This window comes from Manis pentadactyla, chromosome 5 (assembly GCF_030020395.1).
Source record: "Manis pentadactyla isolate mManPen7 chromosome 5, mManPen7.hap1, whole genome shotgun sequence".
NCBI classification, from domain to species: domain Eukaryota; kingdom Metazoa; phylum Chordata; class Mammalia; order Pholidota; family Manidae; genus Manis; species Manis pentadactyla.
The window spans coordinates 78,694,249-78,719,108 of record NC_080023.1 but is presented as its reverse complement, the minus strand read 5'-3'; the positions used below and the strand labels follow the sequence as shown (position 1 = coordinate 78,719,108).

Here is a 24,860-nt window from a genome sequence, read left to right as displayed (position 1 = left end):
TTATGCTTGAAGTTAGGTCTATGATTTTATTATCTGTTTTCTTTTTTATTCCTCCTTCGGTTTGTTCCTCTGTTTCTCTTTTACTGCTTCCTTTGGATTATTTGAATATTTCTTATTATTTCAATAATCCATTGGAATAATCTTTTTATCTACTGAGTGTTTGACTATCTGTTTGTAGAGAATTTTTTAAATGGTTGCTGTAAAGATTACAATATACATATTTAAATTTTTACTGCATTCTTAGAATTAATATCATACCAATTCAAGAAGATTGTAGAAAATTCCTACATAGGTTCTTTTATTTCCCCCATTCATGTTGAAGTTGTCAAATGCATTATTTCTACATATATTGAAAATCCAATCAAGACAATGTTATTTGAAAATTGCTGAGTGAGCAATTTTTTTGCTTTTGATAGGTATACATATTTGTATATATGTATACCTGTAAAAACTTAGAGAAGAATAATCTATTATATTTATCCAGCTTCTACCATTTCTGTTACTCTTCCTTCATTCCTAATGTTCCAAATTTCTCTCTTGTATCATTTTCCTTCTGTCTGAGAAACTTCTTTTGGCATTTTTTACATCAAATTTATGGTGATACATTTTCTTATTTTTTCTTTCAGTTTGGAATTTCCTTGTTTTTTCCTTTATTCCTGAAAGGTATTATCAGTGCACAGAGAATTCTGGAGTTGACAATTCTTTTTTTTCACCATTTTAAAGAGTCTACTTTCCTACCTCCATGGATTCTCATCACAGACCCAGTCATTCAAATCACTGTTCCCCTGTAAGTGATGCACGGCTTTTCTGTGTTGCTTTCAGGCTTTTTATTGAGTGAAACTGTTCAACAGTCTTATTTTGATGTATCCAGGCCTTGAGTTCTTTTAAATGATCATGTTTAGAGTTTACTGAGCTTCTAGAATCTATACATTTATGCTTGTTGTCAAATGTGAGAAGTTCCCATCCACTATTTCTTCAAGTATTTTTTATGCTTCATGTTTTTTCCTCTCCTTTTGGGACTCTGATGACACAAAACTTAGACCTTCTGGCATTGGTCTATAGGCTCCAAGCTTTGTTCACTTTTCTACAATGGTTTTTGTCTCTATTGTTTAGGATAATTTTTATTGATCTTATTTTTTAAGTTTACAGACTCTTTGTTCTGTCATCTTCATTTTGCTGTTGAGCCTGTCTAGTGAATACCTCTTAGGTTATGGAGTATTTTAATTCTACAGTTGTATTTGTTTTTTCTCTGTCTTCTATTTCTTTGCTGAGGTGTCTCATTCATTTCAAGAGTGTTCTCCTTTATTTCTTGACACATGGTGATAATAGCTTCTTTACAATCATCATCGGTTAATCATTAGACTGTCTGTTTCTGTCTTTTCCCTTGTGAGATGAGACTTTCTTGATTCTTTGTATGATAACCAGTTTTTAATTGTATCCTGAATTGAACAGTAGGTTCATTCTAGGTTTTGCTTAGATCTTAAAAAGAAAGTTGATTTTTGTTGTTTGTTTATTCAATAGGCAATCACCAGATTAAGTGGAGGCTCCAAGTTCTGATTTTTTTTCTGTGGTCTGTGGTACAAATGTCACTTCAGTTTTAAGTTTTTTAGTGTTGTTAAGATCAGTCCCATGCGAATGTCACTGAGCAGCCAGTCAGGAACCTAGGCAATAGTTACCTTGTAATGCAGTAGTCGAAGCCTGTGATGTGCCATTTATAGTCAGATCTATGCATGCATAGCTCTTAGGTCAGCCCAGGAGTATACAGACAACTTTTAAGAATTTGATTTTCCTCTTCACTGTGATCTCACCAAAACCTTATGGCTCTCACAAGTCTCCCTTTGTGGGCCTCTGTGCAGAAAACTAGGCCTTTAGTTTCCTTTGTCTGCCATGTTCTTCTCATGAGTGTGTCTGCATATACTGCCAAGCAGCAGAAGGACAGAGAAAGAAGAAAAAGACAATAGGGATTCACTCCGCACTCTTGGAACCACAGCTCCCTTGTTATAGAGAGGGATTTCTCTCTCTCAGAGTTTTAGGTGCCTCCTTGGCCACTACCACCATCTGGGGGATAGGGCAGGAAAGAAGGAAAAAAAACAATAACAACTAATTTTAAAAGTAGGGAATTTCCTCTTCTCTCTTTCTGACCTGTGAGATTTCTCTTTCCCACACTCCCTTTCCCAGGAAGAGAGGACCCTTCTTAGAGCATGTTTGCCCCTCACCCATGCATCTTTCTGGGTTAGGCTTCCCTTGAGTCTATGCCAGGTGATATTAGAGGGAAAAAGTAGGAAACTCAGCCCTGGTTTGGTATAAGTTCAAATCCTGGCCTCTTTCCTAAATATTCCTGGTAAAATTTACTTTCCATTATCTTCATATTGCTGCCTCAGCATTTATTCTTGCATTCACTGGGAAAGACAGGGTAGAGTGTGTTTACTCCATCTTCCCTGTACCACAACCTTTATCAAGTATGCTTAATCCACAACCTATTGTTCAAATTGTGGGATTTCCATTGTACTCTAATATTTCTTTGAAGTTTGCAAACTTTATAAATTTATTAATAAATTTTACATGATTGATATCATTTGATCTCTATAACAAACTTGTAAGTTTGAATAGATATAAGAACTGTGGTTCAAGGAGTCTCTGCTCACACTGGCTAGTAGTTAAGCAGAGAAATGACTGGAGGTCTGATCTTCCCATTCCAAGATGAGTTCTTCATATCACAACTTCCTTCTAGGTTACTCTGGTTCATTCTCTTTCATATTTCCCTCTTGAAGATTCTAGTCTAGTATGAAAATATAAATGAGTAATGTATTGGGGCCATAACAGATTCAATTAACTGCTGATAATCTGAGCAAACAGAATATTATACATCTTTCCATTTCTCTGCTTTACTTTGGGCTCTTTTACCTGACCTCACAAATCTACAAAGATCTATTCAATCCCTATAATATATATATATATATAACCTATATAAAACTTTTCTTCTCATTACTACCTGAATTTAGCTCACATGATGCTAGTGTTAGGGGAAGGGTTCATGTTCCAGTATTTCTCAGCTCCACTTAGTTACAGGCTCTCATTAATTTAACAGTTACTGTATTCTAAATGCTTTACTAGGAGTAGCAAATAAAAGGAGAATGAGAGATACCTCTATATTTAATGACCTCAGGCTAGCAAGAGAGACAAATCATGTTATTGCTTCGGTAACTACTGGCAAATATTTATTGTCTGCTCATCATATATAACATACTGTGTTAAGCTCACAATATGGATAAATCCATAATGTAGTAAAAAGTATTATCCCCACTTGACAAATGAAGAAATAAAACACTTCAGAGAGGTTAAGTAATTAATTCAAGGTCACATCATATGGTAAGTGGTGATGTCAGGATTTGAACCCAGATGTCTAAATATTAACTGATTAGAATTCAGGTTTCCTAATGATAATTAGATTCTCTACACTACTGCTTCTTTAAAGCTAATTAAAAATTGTCTTATTTTTTGTTCAAGTACATTTATCCTTCTTGCTCAGTAAAAAAGCTGCAGAGAGTTCCTCAAAGATTTAATGTGTCCAAAAACTAAGCCTCCTTCACACCATACCACAGCTGTTGCTCCTACTATTTTTCTCAGCTCAGCTAATGGCAACTCCATTCTTCTCATTGCTCAGACCAAAAACTTTGGTGTGATCTTGGTCTCCTCTCTTTCTCTCACACCCTACTTTCAGTATGCCAACCCATCCTGTTGTCAAATTATGCCCAGGATTTAACAAGCTCTCACCATTCACACTAAATACCTGATCTGAGTCATAATAATCTCTTCACCAGTTTGCAGCCCTAGCCCTAAAATCTTAGGCAGAACAATTCAACCTGAATTGTGAATTGAGAATAATTTCACAATGAAAAATGCACCCAAAGGAGAGGTTATCTGCACGTTAGTATATTTGGTCCACTTGGCAATAGTAATTAAATTTGTTCTTTCTTACTCCCTTTATATCTGACTGCTGCTTATTCTTGGAGAGGATTGATTTATTCATCAAAATATGTATATGTATAAAATATGTATATAGCAATTATTTATCACTATTTTTGCTCTTTCAAGAACACAGAAAGATGTTTTATTATTGCCTAAGATCTTTTTTTTCTTTTTTAAATCAGGTATCTCAGTGAATGTCTAAGGACCTGTATGCTAGGAAAACTGTGATCTGGCTTGGCATCAAGTAAAATGTCAAATTTCATCCTTAGGAAGCTGTAGGTCAATGTTTTCTGTAACTCCAAGGAAATATATCCATACCATTTAAATTGACTTTGGAGATCACAAAGGGTACTGATTTTATCTTAATTCATGCTAGGCCTAAGTCCCAGAGATCCCCAGTATACTTTGATAAATAACACTTTTCACCTGTAAAGTACTTTGTCATTTGCAATTTCCCCCAACAAGCTGTGGTGGTAGTTAACGCTATACTCCAAATAGTTCTGGTCTCTTCCATGTCAGGTTTGCACTTTCTGACCTCTCTGTGGTTGGATAGGGCCTTGTGAATAGTTTTGGCCAATGAATTAGAAGCAGAAGTGATATGTCTCAGTTCTTAGTAGATGATCCATTGTCTCCAGCTCCTTCTTACCCTCTGTATTTCTATCTGGTTACTAGCAATGTTTGAGATGATGACTAATGTGTCGGTCTGGATCCCTAAGTGATCATAAGTTCAGCCTCAGCTAACCTAGTATGATTTGATATCATGAACAAGAAATGAACTTTTTGTCACTCAGGTAACTGAGATTTTGGTCTTCTTTGTTATCACAGCATAATCTGACCTAACCTGATTGAAAAATGCATATTATCTCATATGAGTCTTGTGTGTTACTTTATATAGATATATACACATACATGCATACTATTTTGTATATATATATTACTTACATACATGTAAAATCTTATATGATTCTTATAACAACATCTGAGGTAGGAAGCTCAGATTAAATTGTTCTTTATTCTTTTATAGATAAGGATACTGAGGCTCAGAGAGTAAATACTTTGTCTAGGTATACATAATTAATAAGTAGAAAACTAGGAATAAAACTTAGATGTGTTGACTCATATCTACTGCTCTTTTAAAAAGATATAACTCTAAACACAGAAAAAAACTAATTCTTGCCAAGCATTTTCAAGTTGAAAATTTTCAAAGTTGAATATATTATATGTCACAGTTTATATTTTAAAATACTGTAATTCACTGCAATACTTGATGCTATCTCACATCTGTGACAGTTCACCTTGGTCTTTGAACTGATCGGAGTAGCCATGGAATAGAAGCCATAAGAAAATGATAAATGGCACTTTTTAAAGTATATACTTTGAACTAAAGGCTAGGTTTGCAAAAACTTTTAACATAGTGTTTATTAATACAAAGTAGAGCCTTGATAACACTAACCTTATATCCGTAATATATCCTGGTAGTGAAGCTCCATTCTCTTGAGTAGGGGAACTATACACCAGTTCATCTCTTTCAGGAAAATATACCTTAAGAGGTTTCTGAAAGTAAGGAAGGCAAAATAGTTTATACTGCGATAAATTGGCCAAATATCAGTGACAACAAAATCCTTACCTACTCTTTAGGATTTGGTGTATGAACAGAGCTGAAAAAAGTTTTTAGCCCAGGATCTTTCAGTAGTCCTGGTTTCTGCAAGCCTACACCCTGTAAAACTATTCTGGAGCAATTATTAACCACACAATGAGCCTGCGAGACAGCAGATGCTAGGCTCCCCTTTCCCTCCCTTTTCACCTCCTCAGTCAAACATATTTGTAGAGTACATATTTATCTACTTTTAAAAAAGAAGGAAAAAACCCTGTTACCTCCCTTCTAAAAGGAAGTAAGCAGGAGTTCTCCTCATAGGCTGTAAAAATATTGACAGTAGATAATGGGCTTGTATAAGATACTGGTGGGAAATAAGTTAATAATCACAGAATTGAACCGCAGGGCGCTTCAGATGCTGTCTAAAACCAGAACGTCAATGAATACTGTTTTTGTTAATAACTAGCTGGTGACAGAAAACTCTTTCAACCTTGCTGTTCTGGTAATGGAAAATACAATACCTGAGAGATATATAGTAATAAGATATACCTATTTATTTATATCCATTAATTAATTTTCCACAAATGTAAGAAAGAAATGAGCATCCTCTCTATGAGAAAAGAAAGGTTATCTCACTAAATTCATCTAAGTTAAAATGTGATTGCCAGTAATTAGAAGTACTGGAGTATAAAATTCTCTTTTTATAAACATTGCTTCAAAGTAGCCAAAAAGTACTACCTAATTTAATGAACTATCTAGGGAATTTTCTCTTTTAAAAATGTTACTAGAGCTTACTTTTTTTTATAAGCCTTAGATGTTAGAAGTTTCATGGAGCCTAAGAAGATCAAGGTGATTGAAGTACTGGATTCAGACTTCTTTTAGGGAAAGCTAGGGATGTTCTATAATACAGATCATCTATATCTACTTTTCCTTAGAAATTAAGCTTACAAAGGAGTCAACCACACTCAGAAAATAAAAGTTTGATCCCTCTGCTGAAGCATAAATCTTTACTGCCCTTCTGTATAAACCAAACTGAAAAGATATGATGTATTATTTTCTGTAATGATTAACCCCCTATGTGCCAGCTGTCTTGTGAATACCTCTAAACTTGAGCAGACATTAAGCAACAGCAGTAGTACAGGTGCAAATTCCTTCTGCAAGTTTTGCAGTAGCAGCTCCCCCTGCCCAAACTATTTCTAGTATTATTATTTTAATCAAGTGTCTTATTCATTCATTTAAAAAAAAACTTTTAGGGTAAATGTTGAAATAAATTTCTGCTGCCTATGAAACATATAATGGCAAAGCCATCAGTTACAGATGAAACTAGTTTACTGTTGAAAAATTCAGGAGGTCCCAGTGAAAGGATCAATTACCTTGGTAAACTTCAGGACACAGTTCTGAAAGGTTCATTTCATTTCCTCCATTGTTCTCTGTAATGTCCTGCAAACCAGTTTACAGTATGAGGGACCAAAATTATTCCCATTGATTGAAGACAGCAACTTTGGTAGAATTTCATTTGTTGCCTAGAAAATAAACTGCAAAGGGTACATAACAAAAGAAACAGAAAGAACTAAGAATTGTTTTTAGAGGGAAATTATTCTGAGAAGTTTATTGTTCAGCGGCTGTTTGGTGTTCAGAGCAGCAGCACCCTTTTTGGTTGCCGCCAAAGCGACCCTGGAAAGGGTGTTCCTTGAAGCCCGTGGTCCTGGAGGGGTCCTTCCGAGAAAGGACGTGGTGGTGAGCTCTGACACTAATGATAATGGGAGTATTAAATGAAGGTTACTATAGCAAGGTGCCTGCCCGGGGAAGAATTCTAATCGCAAAGAAACAGAGATCTCTGACTCTTGATCAAACAGATAGGCTGATGCTGACCTGCATCAGTGATCCCGAGCTGATTAACCGGAATTAGTGGGTAAACGTCGCCAGCGCAGCTACAGAAACAGTTGGCTAATTTTGTCAGTAGAGAGAGGGAAGGAAAAAAGAACAGGAGAGAAAACACCTTCAGTTCACACTGACAGGAGCTCGGGTTTCCCCAGCTCTCTGCCGCCCACCCTCACCTCCCCACCTCTGCTCCATTCCCAGGCCAAGCTTAAGGGGCGATGCCCGCCGCTGCTCTTAGGGGAGACGCTGCGGAATTTTCAATCCGTGAGGTACCAGCTCGCACCAGCCGCTGCCTGGGCCGCGGGGAGGAAGCGGTGCTGCCGTGCTCTCCGCGCAGCGACGTGGCTGCTCAGGCCTCGTCCTGACTGTGGGAGACGAGGGGCAAACCGCGAAGGCCCGAGGAATGGAGGCCTAGGAGGTTAGGGAGACGTTAGCAAAGGGGCAAAGAGGCGAAACAAACCACTAACGAAGGACAAGTTTGGGAAATCAAAGATGGGGATGGGGCGGAGCAGGGAGAAGGGCCCAGGGGAGCCTAAGCATTGGGGAGAAATGATGGGGACCCAGAAACTGTAAAAAGAGGATGAATAAGAAGCAGATGAGAGCTCATGAAAAGGAAGATTAGATGGTGCACAGAAGGGAATGAATGACGCGCCAGAAACCACAGGTAGCGAGGAAGAGTAAAGGGAACACAAGCTGGAATCCTGCCTCTGCCTTCCAGGAATCGTGTGGTGTGAGCGGCGGCAGCGAGTTCTCAGGTCTCCGATGTGCAGGATCAGTACAGGAAGCAGCTTCCCAAGACTGGCCTAAGGGCATTTACTTTTTCCAGATAAATCCAGAAAAGGCATATTGAGGGGGGGTGTCTCTGAGCTCCATACAAGATAAATTAGACTTTGCCCTACTAGAGCGGCTCACAGAAAAGTGCTTCCAAAAACCGTTACAATGTCACCTTGTTAGGAGGACCATTGGGGCATTTGCCTCTGCCTAGGAAGTTCAGGGATTAGGCAAAAAATTAAAGAAGGGTGAGAAACACCTGTTACAAAGGCCTAACAATTTTCAAGATACAGAGAGAGATTCTGATTTGGGCTGCAATCAATTTAAATAAAGCGAGGCAAGGAATTCTGTGGTCAGGAAGAGCATGCAAGGCCTGGTTGACTTCAATTCTCACTTCTCTCTGCCATGGGCCTTATCTCCTACCATTGGGACAGTGGCCAAGTTAAATCAGATATGGGTTCCTAACCTCAAGGGGCTTCAAAAAGTAAATACATAATTCCAGTGTAGTACATAGAGCTTTGCATGAGGGCCCATGAGAAAACAAAAAGATGAATCATCACTAGACCTGAAGGATTGGAGAAGCACCCAGAAGGTGAGCTCACAGGTGAAAGCAGCGTTTTGAGGACAACCCTTAGTTAACAAGATGAATTATTTTCTCCTTTATTTTCTAGGAGTATAAGGGTGGGAAGGAGGCCCACCAAGAGGGGACCTACATAAAACACACCTGGCACCTGGAAAAGCGCTCCAGAGACTTTTCCAAATGAACCCTCAGAAGTTACTCCACCCAGAGTTACTCTAGCCCCAGAGAAGCCTTAGGCTCCCTCACTAATACAGTCTGTGGCTGAGCACCCATGCCTCCCTGTCCCCACCCCTCCAGTGGTTGGGCATGTGAGAAAACACTGAAACAATACCAATGCCCTTTGTTGGCAGATCACACCTCTCTCTGTGGATAACACACGGACATGGTGGAGAAACAAGGAGAGACACATAGACAAAATATTGGGAAAGTAGCCTCCTGGCCTACAGTGAATTCTTTAGTGTCCTTTTCAGAGTAGGTCTAATGAGAAAAGAGCTGATGTCACAGCTTCACACTCCTTTTCTAGAAACAGGAGCCATACAAACATACCAAAATAGTGGGGGCAAGTCTGGCCAGGTAGGTACAATGGTACCACAATACAGAACATGTTAGGAAGCAGTCTGGGTTTAGGGTTTAGCAAAAAGGGCTCTAAACTAAATCCTTAGGAGCTGTCCTGGTATGCAGGTGGGGACAAGGAGTAATGGGGATATATGTCCTGTGGGAAAATGGGCATGACAGCAAACATGAAGGTTATCCCTTGGTCCTAAAATGTGTCCTTTGTAACTGCTTGCAAACTTTCCTTTTTTTTCCTATTAGAAATCTATTCTGCTTTTCAAATAACCCCTACTCACCACTTCTCTCCTTGGGGGAGTAAAAGCATCTAAGTCATAAGCAATGCAGAACAGATTGCCTTACACCAATGAATACAAGTGTTGTAAAATGGAATACTGACTCATGATAAAGAACAAAACTTTTTCTAAAACAAAGAGATGTTTTTCAGACATTGAACCACTCAGATAGTGGTAAATGCTTACTTGGAGGAAGGTTTAAGGGCAAAAAGCCATTAGCTCAGATGTCCTGGTGAATAAAAAATGCATGTTATCACTGAATGAATCCAGAGCTACAAATGTAGCAGGTTCATTTACCTCTTCCTCCAGTAGAACAGTAACAGTCATGGTCCCATTTTCTTACTATCCTTAAGCAGATAGAGCAACAGTTTGGGGAAACACCTGTTTTCAGGCCATTACTCTACAAGATACTTTTAAAATATTCATTCCTAACCTACTGGCACTGTTTAGTATTTGGATGTTTTTTTTCTAGATGAGAGCAGAAATGAATTTCTGTATAGAATTAAGAGACAATCATGTCCACCATCAGTTGAATCACAGAAGCAAAGCTGGCATTCTAAATGAAAATTATTTAACCACTTTTTGCTTAAATCTTTCTCCTTGATTTGGAGCTGATCCATGGCCATCTCCAAAGAATTATCCCTTGGAGCAAATATAAAATGGAAAAGTTGAGGAATCTCTACCAGCTCTAGGTTAGACCAAGAGGAGGAGCAAGTAGATGGGGACTGGCTAAAATTATGCCCCTGAGGCAGGTGAAATGTGGTGCAAAGAACACTGACGCTCGACCTAAAGCAGACCTGGGTTTCTGTGGTACTGAGGCTGTTAACTCTGTCAGGCCTTTCAACCTCTTTGAGCCTCAGTTTCTTCTGGTATGAAATTATGACTCCACTCTCACTAATAATGTCAGAAGAAAGAAAATAAAAGTATCCTCTAAACTCAAAACAAAGGGACTGAGACTGTGGTTGATTTGAAGATCAGCACTGAGGGTTTCAAACCTCTTGGAGTCTCTACTATTTTTGAGGGAAACAATGAAGGCTATGAAAAGGGGCCCCTTGGAACTGTGCGTGAAATAATTTGATGGCAAACTACAAAGCTGGCTGACCCATTTGTAGCAAGAAAGCCGTTTTCATTTAAGGGAAGAAGCTTTTTATCCGTGTTTTACTGTAAGAGTCCATTGAGTTCTAAGTTCTTTAAGGGCAGAGACTCTCTTATTTTTGTGTCCCTCGTGATGGTTAACTCCAGTTCTACACCGCCATCAGTAAGTAGTAAGTGCCCATTCATTGACGAAGAGGTGGAGAGATGGGGGAATAAGCAGAGACAATAAGACCAGAGTTTGAAGGGATAAAAGAATTAGTCACCAAAGGAAGTTGCACTGCATCATGAGATCATTGCCTTCTAAATCATAAAATTGGTTTTCTCTGTATTTTCTGATTACCATTGTTAACACAAGGGAATAACTATTTCTTCAGTCAGGTTGTAAACTGGCTGACCTTTCACCAAAGCGAATGGCTCTCTAAATTCATGCTGGAGCTATTACAGAGTAATGTGCCTAATCTGCCTACCTTAAACTAAGGGTGTCATGACAACTTGACCCTATCCTACTATTTCCCATAGAGTTTGTGAAAATTCTTGCTCCCTGCTTTTCATAAGCTCTCACTGGTTATGATTTCAGCTTCTCTTACTGAACTAGGGGGTGACAGTTTGTATATTGCTATGAAAATGGACGGAGGCCCTTATGAGTCCAAAGGCAGTGGTATCACTTAAGGGTTGAGACATCTCAGACCTACAGCATATTATTCCAGGCTCCATAGCCTGAACGCAACAAAGTCAGGTTCATGGGGTCCAAAAAGCTAAGTTGTCTGCTCCCATCATCCTGGAAAAATGACTTATTATAAAAGAAGTCAAAAGATACAGGTATCCCCTGCTTTTCAAAAGTTTGTGTTACGCCACTTCACTTTTACTCTGACCAAGCTCTCTCCCCAAGAACTCTACTCAGTAATTCAGCATTATCCTCCATAGTTTTGAACCGTGTCTGTGAGCATCTGTGCTGCTACTTCAATTTGTTTTGTGCATTCTTTAGAGCTAGATGTGTCCTAAGGTATCAGAAAAGGCCAGGAGATGTTATTTTTTGGGCCTAGGAACATATAACATTTTTCTGTATAAATTAATGGTCATTGCCATTTCGGTTTACGCTACTGTGGCTTATGAATGGTTTCTTTCATAGGAACACACTGCTTTCGAATAGTGGGGAAACCTGTATTGGCCAATGTCCATTTTCATAGGCAGTCTCAGATATAGTGTCCTGTAATTTATTTCTAGTTTCATACCTTTGTAGTCTGAGAAGCTGGTTGGTATAATTTCAATCTTTTTTAATATACTGAGGCTCTTTTTGTGGCCTAGTATATGATATATTCTTGAAAATCTACTTGCATCAGATTCATCTTGCAACCATCTATGCAGATTCCTGGCATTCTTCTTTGACCTATTCAATCAACATCTCTTGGGTTATAAGAAAACATTTAAAGAAAAAATATCCTGTAATTTCTGATAGGTTGTTTCCAGAAGCAGATATACATTACGGAAAATGAAAAGAACTGACCTTCCACTTTCTTGACCAACTGTTGGCTGTAATGTATTCAGATCTCTTCTAGTTTTGTGTCCCTTAAGATGTAAAGGCCACAGGTGATGCCTATTCTTTCCTCAAATGCTTCCTTACTCCTGCTTCAGGTAGAGGTTCCCTCCCTATCCAAGCCCTTCTCCCACTAGCACCCCAAAGTGAAGAGTTTATAGAGGCAGAGAAGTAGGAAGGATTGTAAGCAATTCTTTTCTAGAAAAGACAAATAAGTGAACAGTAGCCCAAAAGAACAGGGACATTGTTGTCATAAGAAATCCCACCACAGCCACCTCAGATCCTAGCTCCCACCTTCCACCATCATCCTGATAGTAGCTGGGCCTGGTGAACCAGAACACAATTTCTTTGATCAAATCTCTTAACTCTTTAATCTGAATTGTTTTTAAACATACTTATATTGGAGAGCATCTTGTTTTCATCCCTATGGAGGGAACTTCTGGTTTCCCTGGGGTAAAGCCTGAATTTGTAGCGTGGCCTGACCTCCCTGCAGATTAGGCAGCTAAAACCTTTTTTATTTGCTTCTTTGTCTTGGACCAGAGAAACCAGGACTGATATAGGAAGAGAAACCCTGAGATGTAGAGAGGCTCGAAATCTTTGTACCAAAATGCTTAATTCTGCCTTTCTTTTCTTATGGAGCTGCAAGAAAGAAAACTCTCATACGTGTGTCCCATCCCTGGATTGTGGAGGACGATGCCCTTGAACGTTTTTTAATCAACGTTTAAACTTTCTCTGTCTAACATAGACTATTTTAGAATAACAGAGGGACTGAAGACCTGTTCTTTGGCTAAAAAAGGGGGATGGATCGTCCACGACAAGCTCTGGGCTAGGTAGTCGGCGCGGGTTGGCTGGACGAGGGCTCCGGGGCGCCTTTGCCTGGCCCCTCGGGTGGGGGATGCGCATGCTTCCCGGTCCTGGTTCACTGCTTCAGGTGCCTCGGCCCCCAGACCAGCTTCTTCTGGACAACCCCGCAGCTCTCCCGCCGCCTCCTCCTCCAGCTTCCCCTCCCCTTGGCATTGCTTGGCTTTAACTTTGCGCAGCTTCTTTTCTTGCCGGGCTGGTTGCTGGGAGGTGCAGTGGGTAGTGGCGGCTCCCGCTGCGAAGCCGGGGGAGGAGAGGGGCCCCGGTCTAGAGCGGGAGGCGGCGAGAGACGCTCGCTTCTGTGAGTTCTGCCGGTGGGGGGCCGAGGAAGGCTGTCGACCAGGAGAAGGCCGAGGTTGAGGAGGCCGGGGAGGGGTGATGATGGTGTTAAATGTGGCTGCTCAGCTCCCCGGGGAGCTGCCTGAAAAGAGAGTGCGCTCACCAGCTGACAGCGCGTGCTCCGCTCCAGACTCTCCGCACCGCGGCCAGGAGCCTCTGCCAGCCCCTCTATTGTCAACCGTTCTCTAATTAAGAAACACTCACGTTACGGCAAACCACCCCCACGCTTCTTGGTTCCTGTCCTTTTCTTTATCTTCCCCCGACTTCTCTCCTCCCCTGCCTCTCCCTTGCGTCCCAGGATTTAACCCATTCTCCTCCATATTGGCCTTTTCTTGTTAGGGGCCTAGCAGAAAGGGAGGAACTTAATGGTCTGCGTTTGGTACTCCTCAGCCTAAGGGTGAGGGTGGCTGGTGAGGGCAGAGTAAAAAACAGCAAAGGACACTTACACCTTTATTATATTATGCCCCCTCCCCCACCATTTCCCACTCGTTACCAAACCAACTGCAAGTAGTTCAACTACTAGAGGTCGTCTTTAATTCACCAGTACTTGCTGTGTTTTTCAGATTGCAATTGACAAGCCTAGGCTGCAATTGACAAGAGAATCTGCTACATTTCCGTTTTCCAATTCTAACTGCGGTTTGCAACTGCCAAGACAAAGTTGATCATCTTTCTCCAACTTTGAATGAACATAGGAGAGAACTAATTACCATATCATTTGATATAAGACCGCTTACTTGGTTCAGGTTGACATCTCTAAAATCAATAGGAAGGCCTAAAGAAAGCACTAATCCTACACTGGTTAAGATCAAGGACATGAATCTCCCCCCTTCATTGTTCAAGTTGGACCCCCAGGTAGCAATGTCCCATAGAGAGCATGTTTAAACTTGCCAGAAGCCAAATATAATTTTCCTTCAGATTTCCGTGAGATTAAAATAAGTCCCCCAAAATGTGGTGAGGCAAAACCCTCCACACATAAATGTGGTGGTGGTTTAGAAGGTAAAGACAGAATATAATGCAAGCTGCTTAAAGTGTATAAAAACTCTAGAAAGCACCAGTGGTGTCTCAAAAGACTAACCCGATTTATCTATCTTCATTACTTAAAGAAATGCTGGCTCTTTGTTTGTTTGGGTGATATTAAGCATGCTTAACTTGCACACATAGTTGATTCCTTTGCTAGTATCTTGGATACTTGGATCTGACTTTGGAAGGTAGAAGCTAATTGCTAATAATGGAGAGAATGGAACCAGTCAGCATGGCAGGAGTGGTCTGGCATATGGGGAATGAGCACTCAGAAATACTCAATATTCAAGTTTCCAAAATATTAATGAGATTATAGCAACCTGCAGCTATATGTTACAGCTTGTTAATGGAGTGTAAGAGAGGGAGCTGCCAAACGTTTGTTATGCAAACTCCATAGCAGACCCTTAAAATGGAAATGTGATTGTACATCTCTTTCAAAGAAATGTCAGCATAAAAGGAAAGAAATAGAGTGAAGGAAAGAAAAGAGGTTAAAGTTCTCATTTGAACTTTGAGCACTTAATTTACCACAAAGTGATTTAGTTTTTTTTTATTCTTGCATGTCTTGTTGGGTTAGAAGAATTCATCCTTCCTTTTCACTCAGTGTGATAGAAAATTTCCGATCTGATATTCTGTTGTGGCTGTTATTCTCTTGAGGAAAAATGTAAAGTGACTTCCTTAAATGAAGTTGGCATCATCTCCAGTTCATATAAAACCACTAACATTTAGAAGTATAATTATCTATTTTTGTGGTACAAGAAAAAAAACTTACATTTGTATAACTGTATCTCCCTTAAAGATTTCTTAGACAAAAATCTGTGGGCACATTGACCTAAAAGATGGGAGTAGTACCCAGCTCTGTACATTGACATTTTCTGGCTGTGTAATTTTGGGGGAAGTCAGGGGCAGTTGTTTCCTCATTTATAAATGATGGGAAAGAAGATGTTCCTTAACTTCATTTATGTTATGAAATTTCTATAAGCCCATGAAAAGAAAAGCAGTAACTTTTTAGAAGAGTTTTTTTCCTCTTGTTAACACAAAATGAACATAAATGGTTTTGGAAAATGAAATATATAGATCGTTTTCTTCAAGAAAAAAAAAGTCACTTCATTTCTCAGTCCCATCCTTCCCTTATTCAGATTTATAACAAGTAAAAGAATTCTAGGCCATCTTCTCTCTCTCCCTCTGTGGATTCAGGCAAACACACCAAGACAAATAACTGTAAAAACTAGGTGTGCGCTCCACCCTGCAAGGTTACTATATGTCCTTGCCTGTTGAGCCTGCTTATTGAGAGCGACATGGAAATGTGCTCTCAAAAGGAATCGTTTGATTTATTCAAGCAGCCTGAAGATTCCTGATTTTTATCATGAGCATGGCAAACTCAGTGGGTGCAAAAGGTTATCTAAGCGACAGGTGCATTGTTTCTGCTCCTGGAAAGTGTCACGAGCCACCGCTCACCTCCTCAGAGCCGGCAGAGGCTCTCGGATGCCCTCCATCATAGGCTTCAGCTGAAAGCCATAGATACCCAGGTGGCCAGTTAAAAGCAGGTTCCACACTTCTCATGACCGGAACTACGGCTCCCTCCCGCATTGCTTTTTCTGCAAACTTAAGTTTGTGGGGCTCCTCTTTTTTCAAGGTGCTGGGAGAAAGGAGGATACAGGAGTGATTAAACAAACCTCTGGCTTTTGGGAGGCGAAGAGGGCGGTGGAGGGCTTCCTTGGTTTTTCAATTTGTTAGCCCAATGAAGACACAAAACGTAAAAGATTTGGATTACGATGAACCTCTCAAAATTCAGCGATGTTTTTCCAGTGGAACATTGCTCAGTCTTTAATAACCAGGTCTACTCCTAAGTTTGCCAAATACATTTATAAAATTCTGCTTTTTACACTACACACACACACACTATATTAACTTTTTCAATAGGTTCGAGCCTGGGACCCAGAATTGTCTTTTCCTTAGTAAGCCTGAGATGAGTGAGCAGTTTAGTTTCTGCAACTGACTAAAAAATGTAGTTAAATGTTTTCTCCATAGTAACTAATTCAGAAGGACAAAAATAAAGCAAACATTATTTTCTTTATTAGAAGAAGCAGAATTGTTTGGACAGGAAAAATTAGTGGAGGACAACTGCATCTGGTTTTGTAATCAATGCACCCCGATCCCTTTTCCTCTCAAGTTTTTTCCGTTGTTCTCTTTTCTTCTCCCCTTCAACATCCCTCCACCTTTACCCACCCACTTCGTCCCCACACCGCACCACTGGAAAAAAGAAGGTGAGGGAGGGAGGAACAGAGAAAGAATGAGAGAAGAGAGCTTTGTATTTGATCTACGGAAAAGCTTTCGGCTAGGCTAAAGTTTTTATGAGGTGGGAACAGGTAACCCTGGTAAAGTTCACTATTTCTGGCGAGATCCCAAGAGATCTGAAACAAGTACTTCACCTTGCAGAAATTGTTGAAGACAGGAGTGAGGAAGACTGGAAAGATACTGGCTATACAGGAAGCAAAACAGTTGCACATTTGGATTTGAGCGCTTTTCTGTGTAGGATGTCTAGTACTACTTGAAGGTAGAAAGGTTTATAACAAATTTTCTTTAAAATTCTTAGATCGCATACATTCGCGTTTTATACTTAGTTCAAGTCTTCAAGGTCATCTTGAACTTTCTGCAATGCTTATAATGGAATAAGTGACAAAAGAAGTTATTTGCACGTTTATTTTTATCATTTGCAAAAGGAAATACATAAAACAATGGCAGTTGGCTTTGCTAAATTAAAATAAAATGATCTCGAGTAGAAAACATAAAAAATGAATCAAGGTAAGTAGAAATGGTAGCAAACAATCAATAATAAATAAATTTTCTAACATTAACCAAGAAAAACAATGCTTTTGACACTACCGGGTGTGTTTTTTTATTTGCATTTTTTAAACACTTGCAAAGAGCTTAAGGATTATAAATGGCCGTTTTAAAAAAGAACAACAAACAAACAAACAAACACAAAACTGGTCTGCAGTTGGCAGTGTTTGTCCCAGAGCCGCAGCAGTAGCGACTGATAAAGTGCGTGCGCCAAGTTTCCTAAAAGACGCCAACATTTTCGCGATCCGATATACATAGTGGGTATGTTTATACAATATATAAAACTAAAAGTTCCCTGTGGTTTTTTTTTTTAACAATTCCCGAGTCAAAAGTTTTTTAATTTGGAAGCATTAACTCTTGTTTCATACTTCATTTTGGGAAATAACTTCTGAACACTAACTCCCACACATGAGTGCGCGCAACACACAGGGATGGACACCCAGGGCACAAAATAAGTTAAACACAAACCAGCGACAGAGAAGATGCGACGTTTTAGCAGCGTATTGGCAGCAGGTAACTAGAATAATGATGCCATAAATGGGTACATAAAATCATACCTTTTTAAACTACGGGGGTCGGGGGGGCAGAAGGAGCAAAGAACACAACTTTAATAGCAAGTTTTCATCAAACAGTTTTAAACGTTAGGAAGTTTGGAATAGCGGAGGCTTTTTGCAAACCATTAACCATAGCTGCCATCTGAAGCCAAGTCGTTGCTAAACAACGACCATCACAAGGCAAAAATTAAAAGGGTGCGGGGAACTTTAACTGCGGGGCTTCCCACGCACTGAGAGGGGCGATTTTGTTTCTGTCTCTGTTTTCAGAGTTTCTGTCACTTTCCTAACTTGCCTCATCAGAGTCACTGTAATGGGAATGGGGGGAAAACTCCCCATCGCTTCTGTGGGACCGAGGCGAAGTTTTGCTACTTTCCTCCTGCACTGGCTGCAGAATGCCACCGGGCAGTGAAGGCGACAGGTTTTTTTGCGCCATCATCGCCGTCAGGGCGTTGTCCTCGAAAGTCGAGAAGTGCAGAGCGTCCAGCTGCACCGAGTATCCTGCGGAGGCCGAGGCCGAAAAGCGAGTCCGGCAACTTCCAGGTGGGGTCGGACGCTGGATTCCTCCTGAGGCTGGCTGTGCCCCCGCTGCGGTCGCAGTGCCGGCGCCGCCTTCGTAGGTGGCAGAGGAGCGAAGGTGGTGGTGGTCGTTCTTGCAAGATGCTGGCGGCGGTGTCGGATGCTGCTCCCCGCCGTTAGGCGTTTGCAGCAGCTCAGACAAGGCGTTGATGTAGATCTGGGCCATCTGCAGGGTCTCGTACTTGGACAGCTTCTTGTCGTTGTTGAAGGACGGGATAACGTTGCGCAGCTGATCGAAGGCGTGGTTCAGCCCGTGCATCCTGCGTCGCTCCCTGGCGTTGGCCGCCAGCCGCCTTTGCTTCTGCACTCCATTCACCTGTTTGCTGGAAGGGGCGCGCTGGCGGCCGCAGCCCAGCTCGTCTACCACCACCCCGCCTTTCAGCTTACATAGCTGTTCCCGCACTTTCACCGGCCCGGGGCTTTTGCTGCTGTGGCCGCCGCCTCCACCGCCGCTCCTCCTCACCAGGTCCGCCCGGCCGTCCGCCTCTTCCCGGGGCGCCGCGGCCTCGGAGGCACCCAGCTCCGGAGAATGCAGCAAGTACTGGGCGGCGCGTGCCGTGCAGATGCCCTGCAAAGTGGGAGCCAGCCAGGCGCGTGGGTCGGTACTGTCCAGGAGGGACAGCTCGGCCGGGTAAACGGGATGCTCTCTCGTCTGCAGGGTCGCAGGTGGCTGTGGAGGCTGCGGCTGCGGCAGGTGGTGCGGCTGGGGATGGCGATGGTGGTTCCCCAACTCCTTCACTTCAGCCCACTCTTCTGCATGCAGCAGGCGGGACATTGCACTGCAGAGGCTCGGAGGCGTAGGGTTGGAGGAGGCAATGGCAAACTAAACAACAACAAAAACCCTTCCCGGATTTCTAGTGCAATGTCTTATTTTTTTCTCCTCCTCGAACCTCCCCCACCCACTCAGAGATCACACACCAGGTCGCGTGCAACGAAGCTTCTCCGGTTGCTGAAGGCGCTGCGCCCCTTTAAAAAGCGGCACGCGCCAGTGTGCCTCCCCCCAGCTCCTCTCCCAGCCCCCTCCTCGCGCCGGTCGCGTGTCTGCTCAGCCAATGGAGGGCGCAGGCAGGCGCGTGCGAGCAGCCAATCAAAGAGTTTTTACACCCGAAGAGAAGTTTCTGCGCACGCACTGGGGACTTACGCGCCCGCTTAAGGTTTACTTTTCTTCTCCCTCTTTTAAGTTAGTCAAATTCATATGTTAATTACGGGTTGTAATTGGACTCCGGTGCTGTGTCACCGCGCCCGAGGCGGGGGTGCGGGAGGAGTCGCGAAGCGAACTCCCAGCAGGAGTCCTCGGGGACTCGGGTGCAACGCGCGCGGCCGCGGTGGGCCGCCGGCTCAGGGGGAGGCCGGACACTCCCGGCGCGGGGAGAGCGCCCCCGACCTCGGGGCCCCGCCTGCCCTTCGCCGTCTCCAAGCTGGGATCGCAGCTCCCACGTTTGTGTCCATTTAAATCTCTCATACAAATCTTTTAATGGAAAGTATAGCTGTTGTACAGTTTTAGAACGTACAAAATTCCAGATTCCTCAGTCCTCTCCACTCGCTTTTCCCTTCACCCCGTGGCCAACTAGGATTGTAACTCAGAATTCTCTCTGCTGAGTCGTTTTAGGGCAGGCTGATTGAGTTCCACCACCCACAGTAGTCATCCTTGTTCAGCGTGGAGCCAGGGGAGCGTGGCCAAAAAAAGGCGTTTGCGTCCCCTGCAATTCTGAGCACTCTTCCAGGTATAGAAGCCCGCGCGGCTGCTCCGGCAAACACGCAGAAGCCACAGCCTCGGCCACCCCAGGCCGCGCTTGGCTGAGTCAGGGTGTGCTCCCCCGGCACACCCCACAGCCGCGCGCCGGCCCCCCCAAGCCCCGGAGGTCCTGGCGCTGCTGGGCCGGACCTCCCAGGGAGCACTTCTCCCGCCGGGTCCGCGCGGCCTTGGAGCCGCAGCGGAGAGCCAATCAGGAGCGCCCCGGCCCGCGGCCGCCCTTGCTGGCGCCCGCGCCCCGCGCTCCGCCGCCCCGCCTCTGCGGCGCGGGAGTGGAAGTGGGACCCAGCCAACCGACGCGGGCACTGCCTTCGGCTTCAGAGGTGGCTGTTCTGGAAGAAGTTTCCTGTAGAAAAGTTGGGGAAAAGAAAAGCCAGCAGAGAGCTCCCTAGAACCTGTTTTGCAGTGCCCAGAATCGACTGAAAGTTGTCACGGGTATTCGCAGCGACTTGATCTAGGCTGCCATGTAGAACTACTTGGACAGAAGAATCTCTGGGACTGGACTGGATTAGTTATATATGTATATTCTATACTATATTCTACCTATATATTCCATACGGTATACGATATTGTACTGTTCTATACTTGCATGGAGATTATCTATCTATCATCTTAAAGACATGGAAGGGTAGAAAACTGCTGAAATGATATTTAGTACATCATTCTTCACCTGTTTTTCCTTCAGCCTTGTCTGGTACTGTGTAGGGATAGTACTGAGCCGTCTGACCTTAAGAGCGTGAAAGGTCAAAGCCGAATTCTTTTGTGAATGTTTAGGTTCTGTTGAAATAAATACATTAAATAACACAGGCAGAAACAAAAGCAAAAACAGAAAAACCCAAACCTAATCTGAAAACCACTGAAGAGAATAAAGGAAAAGTCATCTAGTATCTTTTTTGGGGTAGACAATCATCCAGTTTTTTGGTGATTGTACTGAATGCATTAGTGATGCTTTTTCTGTAAATAGTGCTCCTATATAAGCAGCTTCAAAAAGTAATTGCCAATAGTTGTGGATGCCAAAATGCACTTTTCAGAAAAATGGTTAACTGTCTTCTATGTATGTTTGGTAGTATAACCTAGAGCCTGGAAATATCAGTTCTGTTTTTGTTTTTCATACATTGACTTCTCCCAACTGTATCATCTGAAAGTTACTCCTGGAATTCTTCCATATAATGTCATTACCAATTAAGTAGAATGCCCAAATTTTCCTTGGGCTTGAATCATCCAAACTTTTTCTCTGTACTTTAACTTTGACTGCATAACTGCCAAATATTCATTTTCCTCTGAGTATAAACAGTTTTATGGGCTCTAGCCAAATACTTGCTGAATATGGAATATTGATCCTAATTTCAAGCTTTATAGAAAATCATTAGTATTACTACTGTTTTTTGAAAAAAGTCTTAGTTTTTAGAAGAGTAAATTAGAGGGTTCAGTAATGTGAGGGAGATTAAGATTTTTTTTTTAGTTTGTGGTGAAATACATTTCTTTTGCCCTTAGGATAAACAGGAAGCTCTTTTTCTCTGCCCTCCTTTCCTTTCCATCTCTCGCAGGGCCCAGTGCCTGGGTTGGAGCCTGAGCAGTGTGAGCAGGGTGCCCCTGCAGAGGGTTTGTGACCTGGGATGTCAGTCATGAAGTAACTTGTGTCTGCAGGGGCTGGAAGGTTGCAGCTGCAGCCAGAGTTTAGGGTTTGACAGTTTAAGCAGGGGGCGGGGGGGGTTTTGTGTGCATGGACAGCTGAGTTAGTTACATTACATACAGAGGGACTAGAAGAAAGGCAACTATTTGAGGGCAGTTGGAGTGAGGTTTCTCATTGTCAGTGAAGGAAGCTACAAAAACAGAAATGGAGAAAGCTTTCCTGTTGGATTTGAATTGGATTTTTCGACACGAATTTATGGTTTTCAATATGTATAAATGGATGATACAGAATTAAGCAGCTATATAAATGTGGGGTGTTTGTGTGTATACCTACATGTATTCCCTAGCTCTTTTCATTCTCTGGGCCTGGAATCAGCAGTGAATATATCTAGCTCCCAGATATTAGTTTCTAAATAAAATTGTCCGCTAAAAAGGACCAGGATTCTTGGGAAAAGGTGCTGATTCCAGGGATGGGTCAGAAAACAATACAAGATGAACAGAAAACATCTGTTGTGTCAGAAACAAGGAGGCGATCAAAGGATGATGGGGACATATCTAAAGGCCACAGAAACCTGCTTGAAGTGGCTTCCACTGACTAAATAAAACAGCACAATTTGAGTTTCAAAATATGTAATGATAGCAACTGACTACTTACTATTTTGAAATAAAGGAGTCTATGAATCTTTACTAATATAAGACCATAAATGAATGCATAGAAGTTTTGATAAATACTCATTTACAAAACATATGTTGATTATTGCAAATGAAGGAAGATTGACTCTACTACTATGGAGAAGTATGGCAGACACCAGCTTAACTGATCAAAGTTAACATCACCAGCAATGGGACAAATCAAATTTATGTGCTGTTTGTTAGGGTTCAGAAAGCATAGAATCACTTCTGTGATATTCCTGCTAAAGATGCATATCCTGAATCCAATCAAGAAAAATATCAAATTAACCCAAACGGAGAGTCCTTTAGTTATCACTGAAACTGTAAGTTTTGCTCTGCCTAGCCACAGTGTAGTATATATAAAATGGGTTTATAAATTCTCAGGTTTTAATGACTATTGCATTCACAAGAACTCAGAGAATATTTCTCAAGAGGTGCCAAAAAATGAATAACTTGAAATGCATTCCCTTACAGGTTACTTAAAATAAAAATTTCCAAGTCCTGATGAATTCTCCTAAGTAGTGTTCTGATAAGGTTACAAACATTAAAAAAAATTAGTGAATCAATCAATCAAACAAAACCTTAATAGTATTGTTTTCACCACTGGTTGTAATCTTACCTTAACAACTGGCAATTATGGAAAATAAGCATTTTATTGTATCATTCCTCTATCATTCAAAGTAATCAAATAGTCTTACCTTAGTTCATTAGGAAAATTTCTTTTCAGAATAATTCCATCTAATAAAGGTAGAAGGAATAGAAGATTTAGAAAAATCAACATTCGGCAGCCCTAAAGAAATTTTTTATTTAGGTCATCATTCATTTAGAGTAGAAGATGCTGGTATTATGTGCTTCCTGGTATGAAGCACACAGATGCCTATGAAGTATTCTTACAAAAAATGAAAAATGAATCTGAATTTAAATCAGCTTTTGAGATAACCTGTTTACAGAAATATGCGGACTACTACATTAAGTTAAATGATACCACAAAAGGACACAAAAAAGACAAACTCACATGTAACATTCTGTAGAACAAATGTTCAGTTTTAATGAATATGACATGAAAAAAGAAGGAGGAGGGTGAGGAAGGATTGTTCTTGATTAAGATAGTCTTAAGATACAGCACCGAAAGCAATGTGTAAACTTCTTTGGATTTGAATTCACCGGTAAGATGACCTTTTTTTTCTTTTAAAGACAGTTCATGAATTGTGAATATGAACTCAGAGTTATGTTATATGGATGAGTCATTATTTTTTTCTAGGTATTATAAAGGTAATGTGGCTATCTAAGAAGCTATCCATACCTTTAGAGACACATATGGATGCATATAGGCATGAAATCACATGAAATATGTGATTGGCTTTAAAATATTTCATTAACAATACCAGTAATATGAAAAAGGAATAATGAGGCAAATGTAGAAAAATCTTGATAATTGCTGGATATAGCTGGTAAGATTCATTAGGCTGTTAGCTCTATTTGCAAGTGCAAATTTTCACAATAAAAACCGTTAAAAATCCAATGGCTTTTCATTGTTGATCACATATCAACCACACAGCTTAGTTCAGCATTTGTATCCCTATTAGCTGGGCCTAACCTACGTTTTGAGACCGAGACTTCATTCTTCCTTATACAAATTGTATTCCAGGGATCAACTACCTGCATGGGAATCACTTGGTAGGTAGATTTCTGGGCTCCTACTAAACCTACCAAATCAGCTTTGTAGATGGGGCCCAGGACTTGTATTTTAAATAGGTAGCCTAAGGGATTCATAGGCATGTCCCACTTGGAGAACTTTTTCTAGAAGCTTCCCTGTGCTCTATTCAGCTGCTTAATCATTCTCAAAACATGTATTATAATTTCTATTACTACAAATGCACTAATCCAGAATGTCTATTATCCGGTCCTACCCACTAAAATGTAATGTACGTTTCAATGTCTAGACCAAATGTTACACCCTCTAGGAATTCTTCCATTGTCATCTCTGGGGCCGCCATTTATCCTTCAGCAAGGAGGTGAAAGCAAGGTGTCTTTGGGTCTACTACCACACTAACAGCTTGTTGGAGAAATTCAGTGTTGCATTCATAATAGTTCCTAAATTTACCTAAGGTTCATTAGACATCAGGAACTGTAAACTCTGTCACAGTTTTATAGTATCTGTATTAGTTTTCCTGCTACATAATACATACCCCCAAAACTTACTGGTTCAAACAATAAATGTTATTATATCACAGTTTCTGTGGGCAAGAGATTCTGGAGCTGCTTAGCTGGGTGGTTCTGGCTCAAGGTCTCTCTAGAGGTTTGAGTCAAGGTCAGCTCAGGTTGTAGTTATCTGAAGTCTTG

The 24,860-nt window shown here is 41.4% G+C and overlaps 1 protein-coding gene and 1 long non-coding RNA gene across 2 annotated transcripts; both read right to left on the bottom strand.

Annotated features, from left to right (window-relative positions):
• Window positions 1–2,526: 2,526 nt before the first annotated feature.
• Window positions 2,527–5,675, bottom strand: LOC118921362 (uncharacterized). The gene is made up of 3 exons (XR_005028313.2): window positions 5,597–5,675; window positions 5,423–5,523; window positions 2,527–2,774 (listed from the first exon to the last, which is right to left on the bottom strand). It is a non-coding gene; the product is annotated as an uncharacterized LOC118921362 (long non-coding RNA).
• Window positions 5,676–17,174: 11,499 nt separating this feature from the next.
• ATOH1 (atonal bHLH transcription factor 1) lies at window positions 17,175–19,433 on the bottom strand. Its single transcript, XM_036903107.2, has one exon. It carries the CDS (start codon window positions 19,233–19,235, stop codon window positions 18,168–18,170), a length of 1,068 nt encoding a protein of 355 aa, XP_036759002.1. The 5' UTR covers window positions 19,236–19,433; the 3' UTR covers window positions 17,175–18,167.
• Window positions 19,434–24,860: the final 5,427 nt, after the last annotated feature.